This window comes from Euprymna scolopes, chromosome 26 (assembly GCF_053919585.1).
Source record: "Euprymna scolopes isolate OS-2025 chromosome 26, ASM5391958v1, whole genome shotgun sequence".
In the NCBI taxonomy this organism is placed as follows: Eukaryota; Metazoa; Mollusca; class Cephalopoda; order Sepiida; family Sepiolidae; genus Euprymna; species Euprymna scolopes.
The window spans coordinates 50,526,910-50,539,103 of record NC_136507.1 but is presented as its reverse complement, the minus strand read 5'-3'; the positions used below and the strand labels follow the sequence as shown (position 1 = coordinate 50,539,103).

The 12,194-nt window shown below is 27.4% G+C and overlaps 1 protein-coding gene across 5 annotated transcripts in view; it reads left to right on the top strand.

The window, feature by feature from the left end:
* Positions 1-3,498, top strand: part of LOC145248030 (divergent protein kinase domain 1A-like) — a 226,703-nt gene extending 223,205 nt beyond the window's left edge. For all 5 annotated transcript variants that reach the window (XM_080109752.1, XM_080109750.1, XM_080109751.1 and 2 more), the window contains one exon: positions 2,715-3,498. In XM_080109752.1, the coding sequence (XP_079965878.1) occupies positions 2,715-3,425 (711 nt within the window). In that variant the 3' untranslated portion in view covers positions 3,426-3,498. The remainder of the gene's footprint in view (positions 1-2,714) is intronic.
* The last annotated feature ends 8,696 nt before the right edge of the window (positions 3,499-12,194 follow it).

Below are 12,194 nucleotides of genomic sequence, written 5' to 3'. Positions count from 1 at the left end.
AATAGAATAAATTTATTTATATGTATCAAATATAATAGCGAATTATTATGTGTTATTTATTTAAATTTTAATTTCTCAAATTATTTTTCTTCATATAGCTAGTATTACTTATTGTTTTCTTCTACAATTTTAATTATGTTTTCATGCTAAATAGCTAGTCTCACAGGAAATTAACATATACACATACACACATGTATATGCATATACATATATTGCAAAATATCATTGTTAGTATATATATTTTTTTCTATTAATTACTTAGTATTTATTTAATCTTCGTAAAAGTCAATATTAGTTATTACTAGTTTTTTTTCTGTGTCAATTAGCTATATCTATTTTTTAATATTATTAATATTTATTTATTAATTTAATTTTTTCTGTTTAACGAATTTTGCTTATTTTATTGTTCATAGTCAATAATACCTATTTAGTAATTAATTTATCTGTATCGTTAATTGACTGGTGTTTTGTTTATTTTTATTTGTTAATTGCAAGCGACGGTTGATGAATAAGCGTTGCAAAAAATGAAATTGATGCAACATAATGGTTAAATATCTAAGCATATATATATATATATATATATATATATATATACATACACACACACACATATCCACATTTTTTTCTTGAAATTACTACTAATGTGAGGGAATACTTAGGACTAATAAAATTGGATTATACACCTTGCATGTAGAGCCCCACCCCCCACTTGACCCTGCAAGAATAGGTTTTTTTTCTTTATATTTTTTGTCCATACAAAGAATAAAACACATTTAAATAATTAATTTATTATATTTTTTTTTAATTATGATTTGACTTATCTTCTTTTTAGTGTGCCATTTGGGACTAATTAAGACATGCTATCCTTAATATAATTTTTATTTATTTATTTTTTCAGTAATTGACTTATTTATTTTTTTATTAATTGACTTATTGATCCGGTTATTTTACTTTATTTTTTTTTTCAACTGGGGTCTATTATTTGTGTATAGTATATTTTTTACTTTTTTATTTCTCCATTTTATGATGTAGAAAGGAGATAATGTTATCTGCTTGTATTAATGTGGTTGTTGGTTTTATTTATTTCATTAAATCGTTTATCTTTATTGTATTATGCACTTATTTTAATTTATTAAAAAAAATTATTATTGTGTGGGTAATTTCTCTTCTGAGAGTGTAGAGGTGGGATTCCATACCAGCATCTATCTATACTCACGTATACACATCCATGTAAACAAATACATTTAATTATAATTATATTGATTAGTTGTGTCTTATTTGTCTGTGTGTAAAAATTTATTATTTCAATCACATTTTATTGTTTTTAGATATTTTTTATTTTATTCAGATATCATCTATTGTTTTGAGATTTAATATTACTATATTGTTATTTACTAGGAGAGTAGTGGTATTGTATTGTTACCATACACGGTCAAAATATTTAAGTATGTCACTGGGTTGTAAAATCAAAATGGTGTAATTTATATTAGGAATGGTGAGTCAAGTTCCCATGTATTATTGAATTCAGGATGTAACTTGGAAATGAGCAGAGCTTTTTTTATGCGAAGACTTCCAGTGTTATGGGCATAGAAGATGAACATAAAAAGTACCTTGTCAGTGTGTGCATGAAAAAAATCTGAATCAAACTCCTCTCTGAATATTTGGTCTACAGTTGATATTTGATATATAGAATATTTAGACCTGTAGTACACTTTAAATTTGGTTTTTAGTCCGTGAAAATTGCTGCTAAAGGGTCAAAATTGAAAATAGAACAGTTGACATTGGCAGGGTAAGTTGAATAAAACATTACTCCTGTTAATTTTGCACATATGCAAAATTAAACATTTATAGCTGAAAGTTGTTGAACTTTTAACATCCATCTGTTGGTAGCTCCTTTCTATCCTCAGTCAGTGAAAGAGAAATCGTTCTAAACAGAGGCAGTTTTTATTTTTGTCCTGATCAATTTTTGGGAGTTGGATTTTGTCCACATTAAAACTGACTTTGTGTCTAACTCTGCCCTCATCAGTAAGCAAATAAATAAGCACTCACAGACAGTGTCTTATAGAGATTTTTGGACATTTAAAAATGGCTTTTTTGTTTAATTTCATGATTCATCTATTCTGAAATGTTGAATAAGGGGAATAACTAATAAAAATATGTTTTGATTATAATCTGTTGGAACTTATCTCCCTAATTATGTTTTAATTTCCAAGTCTCAAGACAAAAGTATAAATTAGTGCAAAATAAATTTTATAATTTAAAATAATCACAACTCCTGAAATAGTAGGTTCTTTTATACAACAGGAGCGTGTTAAAAAATACACATGTTCCATTTGTTCAAGAACACAACGGTTTGAATACTTTTTCATTTAAATTTTAATTCAAGCCATAAATTATATTCAAACTCGGTTTAAAATTACTTTCAAATTTCACAGTCGTAATGTAAATAATGTCTCATCCATTTTTTTATATTCTTACATTAATAATGGATGAAAATGACTGACATGGTAGTTACTTTGTGATTGTGCAAAATTCAAAATTTGAATCCTTTAAAATGTCTTACTTGAATTAAAGTTAAGTATTATGGTTCGTTTGTGTTCCTAAACCAAAAGTAAAGATTAATTTCTGAACACAACCTGCTTGTATTAAAGAACCAAATTTTCTTTTTAAATCAAGTACTTTGATGATATATCCTTTTTCTCTTTCTTTTTCAGTTGACCTATGGAGAAGCTCGATCTCTGTGGAGTCTCATTCAGCATCGTGAATTCCTTCTGCTGTTACTCTTTAAAGACAATGATGCTTTCCCCCGTATCAATGGCACATGTGGTAGCGTCTATGCAATCGAACATGTGCCCAACGATCGGCTTTTCAACGTGAAAAGCAACAGTTGGCTTAGTATGTTCCTCTCTGATGCCTATCACTGGCAATTTCCAGCCTGGAAGCAACGTGCAAAGATGTCTATTGGCATGATAGAACTGATAATGGATATTTTTGAAAAGAATGATGTCACTTTCTACATGTGTAACATCTTCCCTAAATCATTTGGCTACACATTGACTTATGACCTTAAACTGATGGACGTCTTGTCGGTGGTACCAAAATTTCATTTGAACCTTGAAATGGCTAACAGAAGTTGCAGTGAGGACCGCGACTGTGATTTCTCACCCACCTGTCAGACACAGTGTTACTTAGAGGTTGGGAAATGTTCATCGGATTTAACACTACCCAATCTGAAGATTGTCTGCGATATTCTTATTGACTATCTTTTATATGGTGCTCCTGAGCACATCAGCATCGATCTTGAACGGCTCTTACTACGTTGTCAACGGTTAGATAATCGTCGGTTAGGGGCTCAAATGGAGCATGCACTTTTATTAAATGATCTTCGATTATTTATATGGGCACAGATTAAATACAACAGATGAGTTTCACATTCCATTGAAAAGGCATAGCCACAAAAAAAAAAAAAATGTATTATGAGTCTTGGCAAAGACAAAACTCTTTTGCTCATTTTGTTGGACGTTTATGATGTGTCTTTGTTAAAACCTTTGTGGTAGGTAACTGTAAATGGTTTATTTTAAGACATATACAGCAGCAAAGTCTGTAAAGATGTTGGCAGTTTTTTTAATCTCCTAAATATGTCATCCAGAGGCATTCATATAGAAAATATGCAGAATTGTAATATGCAGATATAATGACAGGTTTAAGAATCAGTTCCCTAAAATGCATTTACCTTCCAAACATTGAAAAAAAAGCAATGTTTTGATTCTGCATACATATATACATACATGGCAGAAATAATAGTATCAAGTGGTTGTGTATAGGTGATTTATAAATATATCTAATATCTTGTACAAAATTTTAAAATTGTTGCTAATATATGATTTAATATGCTAATTTACCGTAGAAGTGAAACAAATGTTTTAAAATTTTATATATATATATATATATATTACACGCACATTAAGTTGAATATGAAGTAAGACTTCTTTAATTATATATAATATATATATATATACATGTCAAATGTGTAATAAGAGGGAAGATAACAAAAACCAAAAACTATATGGTTGCTATTTTTAATTCATGATTGCAGAGGTAGTTGTGTAGGAGAGGTGTTAATACACTAATAAAATATACATAGCTTAACACTCTACTGCAGTTTCATAGTCTCACCAATCGTCAGAAGTATATCAACATAAAATGTGAAGCTAAATAGAATTTATCATCGATATAGCTTCATCCGATAGGATATCTGCTGTCTTAATTTGGTTTTGTTCTGATTGAGATTTTCACATGAAAACTTTTCTAAAAAATGATGTTGAAGAAAGAAAATGTTCACATTACATCAAAGATTTCTGACTGAATATTTTTCTTTTATTTTCAAGTTATTCTAACATTATTTCTGTGAAAAATTTTAAGTAAAAATTGCTATTTAGAAATATATATTAAAAATTTTAAATATCTTATGATCTGTTATCCACATATATAACAAAAAATAAAAATTAATGCTTTGCATTCTGGTGCATATGCAAATTTTGATATGTAGAATAATTTACCTCGTCTGCAATTTATACCATTGGGCATCTTTTTTTGACACATTTTTAATTGATCTTTCTTGATGTTTTCATTTTTTACATTGTTTTTCTTCAGACTAATGACCTCATCAACATAAATATATTATTTTGTATTACATTTCGGTCTATGTACCTTCTTCAGATATATAGTTTGTTTCAGCATAATATAAATATAAACAGGGATTAGGACAATAACCCAAAGAAATCACTGTAAATAATTCCTCATTCCCTAAGTCGATGTTTGAGTTTACTTTCAAACGATACAAAACCAATTTGTTTGCAAATTAGAGATTTGTTTAAAATTCCAAAGGTAAAATTCTAATGAGAAAATAAAATTTACAACAAAAGATGAACATGTAATATCAGCAATTGTATTTGCATGTCTATACGAAATATGGATAACTGTTTTGATGCATTTATACACAACAATTGTTTTTTTTATTTATAGAAGAATATACTTAATGAGAAAGTAAATCTAGAGGCTTTTTAAGTCATTTTGTATCTAGATTAAAGAATTTTTGGTAAACTGTCCAAGTGCTTTAGATAAGATAATTCATCTAGATATATTTATAATTGAATAAAGAATGATATGGTGATACATAGAACTTTAAGTTGTAAATGAACCAAAAAAGCCAGTAAAGAGTTTTACCTACAAGTTTATAAATGCATGCTCATGTGTGCAATTAATATAATTACACAACTATTTTTACTACTACTACTACTAATAATAATAATGATAATAATTTTAGTACATCTAAATTATCTAAATATGTATTTACTACTCTGATGCTTTAGTTGTCCATTTTAAAATGCTTTAATCTTCTAAAACAAAATGAAGCTAGCCATCCTCGTCAACAAAAAACAATTCATCTGAAACAATATATGTATTGTATGTAGGTCACGGAGATAAATTTACATGTACACACATTATTAAAAAAAGATATGGTTTGATTAATGAAGCCTTCTTTTTGTCCGATTTATGGGTTGATTGTATAAATAACCAAAAATATCCATTTTTAATTATTTAAGAAGTATTTTTTTCACTATTCATAAAATTTAGCTCAATCCACTTAACACATTATGATCCAAGAAAGGCCTCATTAACCAAAGTGTAGCCTATATGAGCCCTAAGAGATATAATAATTAAAATATTTCTTTCTTATTAATAGTCTTCTAATATATATATATAATACTATACAGCAATAAAGTGACTAGCTCTCTTATCAGTAAACTATTTAAAGATTAGCCAGTTCACTGATAAGAGATGAAAGTGAAAATTCTTGCCTCCGGGGCATGAATTTTCAATAGGACTCAAAACTAATGGTGTCAGGTGGCTGATCACATTGTTTTTGTATAGTATCATCTAAAAATAATAAATATTGCTCTTTCAAACATAATTGAGCCGCTGTTTATTCTTATATGTATATATATATATATATATATATATATATATTTATTTATTTATTTATATATTGAGTATAAAGATTAATAATTGTAAATTATCATTCAGTTTCAAAAGGAAAATCAAACAAAATCAAATTGAGTGTATAATCGTTTTGGAAACTATATTGATTTTATTAAAATTGAGAATAAGCATTGACAATAGTTGACAAATACTTTTGGTTTTTGAATATGATCTCCTCATCAGCACAAAATGGAGGGAGGGGAGAAGTTTAAGACACCAAAATAAACTTATATTTTTGTAGTAAGTATAATAATTTGTTGTATTCGTGGCCAAAAGTACAACATGCCCACATATGCACTGACGTACTTTAAAACAAATTTTCTAATGAAACTCAATAAGGACTATCGATTACTTACTACAAAAATGCTAGTTTATTTTGGTGTCTTAAACTTAATGTTACATAGTCGCTACACAGAACATGCTAATGTTTTGGAGCAATTAGTTTATTAAAAAACCTAAAGTCCATCATCAGGTGGCAGAAATAAAGTTTATCTTCTTTTCGAAGCATCTGGTCCTTAAATCATTTAAGGACCAGATGCTTTGAAAAGAAAATAGACTTTATTTCTGTCACCTGATGATGGACTTTCGTTTTTTTTAATAAACCAATTGCTCCGAAACATTAGCATGCTGAGTGTAGCGACTGTAATATTTGTCTATATAAATAAAAATATTATATGAAAATTATAGAAATAATATCCCAAAGTGATGGAGAAATGAAAAAGGAAAAAACCAAAATTATTTGTTCATCAATATTTCGTCTTTATTTTAAAGCTTTCTCGGGATGATTGATTTGAAGAAATAAAATACAAGTATAATATATGAAAATATATTTGCGTTTGTAACGTGAAATGGATGTTTTTTTGAACAAAAAAATAACCATTAGCACTCAAAGTATGTATACCATTTATGGCATGGAATGAGTGAAAAAAATTTTTTTAAATGACATATAGCTATTAGAATTTAGAAAGCATAATGCTGTTTTTGTTCTTTTTTGTTTTGGAATGAAGATAGTCATTAGAATTCATAATGTTAGATGCCTATATGAAATGAAAAGAGTGTTTCTATTTATTTATTGATTTTTAGTTATTGATTGATTGTTTTTATTTTATTATCAATATTAATTTCTGTGGTGAAAGTTAGGTAACCTCTATCTAAATTAAAGTTTTGTTCTTTTTTTAATATAAGTTTACTTATTAAAGGAGATAAAAGCTATTACATTGTTTGAGTTTGTAATGAGTGTTGATTTATTTATTTTTAATAAATTTCAGCAAAGACTTATTGAATCAGCACTCATTACAAATTCAAACACAATTAAAGAACATGACTTCAAGTTATCTCCTTTAATAGAACAGAATTTCAATTTGGAAACAGGTTAACTAACTTCCACTATAGAAAATGATATAAACTAGGTCGCAGATCTGGTCTGGTTTTATATCCATGACTAATCTCTAATCAGAAGTACCAAAAGACACAAGGAAATATTATCCTGAATTTTGATTCTGGTGGAGTTATAGAAATTGACAGATGATATTTCCGGTATTATTTGATATTTTATTGAGAAACTTGATGTAAATATAAATGAACAACACATATACTAATGGACTTCTATTTCGATTTTGTAAAACCTTACTGTATATGTTTATCATTGTAAACCTTCATCTTATTTCTATACAATTAAATAGTTTACATATCATTGCTAAATTCTAACAGCTATATGTTGTTAAAAAAAAATCCACTCATTCCATGTATTCTATACTTTGAATGGTAACAGTTATTTTTTTTAAATTCAAAAACAGAACAAAAGCGTCCATTTCACTTTACAAACACAATATATTTTTTTTTATTGTATTTGTATTTTATTTCTTCAAATCACTCATCCTGAGGAAGTCTTGAAATAGAGATGAAACGTTTATGAACAGATAAATTTTTTTTCATTTCTACACACACACGCACACGTGTTCAGAACATTCTAAAAGCAACACTTGAATATTAATTTCTGATCCGAACAAATCTCATCCATTTGCAGATGATTTTGATTGCTGGTTCACCCAGGTTCTATTCCAAATTTGCAATGCCTCTTGAGACTTGCAAGTGCATTCCCAAATAATGACTCCCTAATAATTATTTATTTCTACTAATGTTGCTAAGCAACCAGACTTTACAGCTGCTGCTATTTCGCCAAAAACGTTGAATTTTGGCCAAGTTTTTGTACATTTATGCAAATGTGTGTGCATGCAATGAAACGCACATTCATACACATTCCATTTAAAGAGTTGTATGCATGAAATCTTGCAGACAAATGCAAGTCTGAATGTATGCACACCAAGGTAATACCTATAACAGGCCTGGCCACCTTATAACTCAGATTTCTATCTTTGGAGAACCGTAATTGAAATTAAATAATTATTGAGAAAAGGTTTTAGCTAGAAACCTACAATAATTAGGTAATCATGCTTACTATTATGAAGTACCATGAAAACGATAATAATTGACTTATTTCCAGAAATACAAATCTACAAGGAAATGAAAATAACCAAATGCACAAAAAAATCACTTTATTTATTATAAATTAGGAATACTTTTAAATGATATTAAAACAAAATGAGTCAGTTTGTGTGATACTAATTGATTAAATGCAAAACAAATTTAATTGCATAATACAATCGGAAATAATACGCAACATTTAACAAAATTGTCTATTGATAAAATTTGGAAGTGAAATTAATCTTTGAGGAAAAAAATAATTTTATTACATTCAAATGATTCTATTTCACAGAAGATAAAGAAATTACTTATTTCATTAGAATGCAAGAATTATACCTACTGCCAGTTTTTTTTATTGGTATTACCTTGATGCAGATACTCCAGAAAAGTACATGTAAACATACATTCAGCATGTAAATCCTGTAGATACAAAGGTAGGTTAAACTGTACATGCCTCTGTAGACATGGAATGTCTAAAGATGAATCTTTATTGTACAGTTTTTCATGAAGTCTATTTGAATTTTATTTATTGGCAAAAATATATTTTTTACCATCTTTATGTAATTATACGAAAAAAAAAAGCAACATAAAAATCTTTTGTAAATACAAATGTGTATGCAGCAGTAAAGCAGATGCAAAGCCGGTGCTAAATATCTCCAATCCTTCTCTCCAATTAGTAGAGGCCCCCAATCATATTGCATGTCCCTCTCTTTCTTGCAAAGAAGTAATTTTAAAAATACATTTTTGTCTCCCTAAAATGTTGCTTAAGAAAATTATAGACACTTTTTTTTAACAATATATTTAAAATAATTTTTGGGCCATATTTTCCATATGTTTATAGTTTTAAAAAAAAAAAGAAAAGTTGCTTGTGATCTTTGGGAATTATCTATTAAATATAAAAGAAAAATGTTTATAACATTTTTCTTTTTCTGGTTAAAAAAATTCTCAAATATAATAGGATAAAGAATGTCAGTGTGTGTAAAACATATTTTCCATAAACTTTTATACTGAAATGTTCTCTTTTTCTTTCAAAATATATAATTTATTGGATAAATGCTTAATATTTCATTAAAATTGGGCAATTTTTGACAAAATCTCTTAGAAAACCAAAAAGAAAACTATTTTGTTTTGTTTACATTGTAGTCTTCACATAGATTTGAGGTGGGGAAGGTATGAATCCCTTCTTACCGGCAATCCATAGATGTGCATGTTAAACACAAATGACACTGTAACCATTTATATCCTGTTCTCAAATACAGTGAACAATACAATGAGTCAAAACTTTTATATGATTGGTATTTCTTGAAAGATTGAAGAATCTCTTGCCAATGTTTTTACATGCATATTTTTATGTGTTTTCATTCAAATTATCTTGTATTTATACTTGAGAATATTCTGTTTAATTCTATATCGAGCACTCCCCCCCCATCATCATCATCATCATACACATAGTAAAATTTTTCATTCTGTATTCATTTTCCTTTCAATTTCAATTTTCATAATGAAAATTTGGAGAGAATAAAACCACAAAGGTTTTTCATTTTTGTAAATCACAATATCATTCCTGGTGAGTTGTTTAAAATTCTTTTGAATGAAATGCTGTTTTCCCTCCTTTTTTCTTTGTTTGTTGGGTAAAATGTTCTTATTTGAGATTATTCCAAAAAGATTCTTTTTTTCTTCTTTTTTTTTTCATGACGACAGTGTTTTTTTTGTTTTTTTTTTACTATAAATGAATAACACCATATTTTCTTATGCTTAATATAAGAAATATTAAATATAAATTGAAAGGCAAAAAATGGTTTGGATTATTCAGACTATTGTTTTCTCCTTGGATGTTCTTCTTATAACCCCTCATAACCCCTTATAAAGGGTCCAGTTCAAAATTTTGTATACATTAGAGTTTGACAAGATGTGATTGAAGAAGGTTGGAGGCTACATCTACTGAAGCATCGTAAGAATAACATCCAAGATGAGAACAGTAGTTTGAATAACTCCAATCAGCAATCCTCATCTCAAAAGTTTTGAAACATAAAAAAATAAGTTATTTAAAAATTACAAATACTCAGTCTTCACAATATAATTTTTAAAAATATTTCAAATTAAAAATTTTTCTCTCCAGATATTTCTATATATTTAAATGTTTTACTTTTTTTTTTTCAGGAACTAATTTTGAACTGAGATTAGAAGAAACTAGCAATAGTTAAATATACAGTTCATTTATTTTCTTTTAATATCAAGAAAAAATAATTTTAATCAAATATCTGTACAACATTATGGTAATGTAGTACACCAGTAAAAAAAGCATATATTGGAATGGTTACAGGGGCATTTTATATGCAAGGATATAATTTATTCCTGTTAGTTTTTTTTTTTTTTTTCATAAATGCAGGGTTGCACAATACTCAAGTTTTATTAAACAAAAGGAAAACTGGAAGTTGAAAACAGAATGATTTGATTGGTAATATAGTAACAATCTCAAATGTTTTTTGTATTGCTGTGAATATATTTTTTTTTACTGATTGTTGAGCATGTTTGTATTTTAAACCATTTCCCCCTTGGTGTCTATCTATCTATCTATCTATATATATATATATATATATATATATATATATATATATATATATATATAGTAAGGCGTCTATGTGGATCAATCAACATTTTTTCATGTTTCATCAGGACTCCGATTGAATCTTTTGTGAATTTCGCCGTCTGGACATAATAAAATAAAAAGTAGAACATTTCTATTTTCTCTTTATATATAAAAAAAATCACTTTGTATAAAATATCACTCCTTTTCATCTTTTTAGTTTGTCTACAAATCTACGATTTGCTTAATGACTCAGACTAATAAATTACCCTTTCTGTAATTAAACTAACAAACCTAAGTACTAAAGGAGGAGGGGGAAATGAAAGGAGATAACCTAGAAAATAGGTAGATAAACTAAACAAGGCACCAACTAGAGATAGATGAAATTTAAGATGAATACATAAAAAGTTCCATTTGCCACTTGTTTGAAGGATTTCTGGGAAATTTATTTTATTTTTGTTTTTGTTGTCATTTTCAGGCAACGAAATTCATTAGAGATTCAATCGGAGTTTTAATGATACATGAAAAATATTGAAACATGGATTGATGTGTATAGTCTCTTTGCTATGTGTATATAATTCTATTTATATAAAAGCTCTAAACTCGTTTTGAGCACTTTTGAAGAAATATTAGTTTTAGTTCTGGTTAAGTACATACCAGAGCTTAATCTATATATATATATATATATATATATATATATATATATATATATATATATATATATATATAGCGCTAGGAGAATACCCATCACAGGACAGGTTAAATTAATTCCACAAATTGAATAGTTTTGCATCAATTTTATGTCCCCTTATCAAGATTAAAATCAAGATATACTATTATTAAACCTTTAATCTAGAACACTTATTCCAGTTTTGATCCAAGTTACATTATTTGGTTCTAAAAAAATAAAGGCTAAAATTAAAGGCTTAAAGGGTCTTAAGAAGGATTTTAAATTCAAGTAATCTTGCTTAATTAGTATCTAATAACTACAAAACAAATTTCACTCAAATCTGAAATATTTTAATTTGTAAAATGGGAGGTTGTGCCCATATTGAATACATATTGTTAAAATTTAACAAAA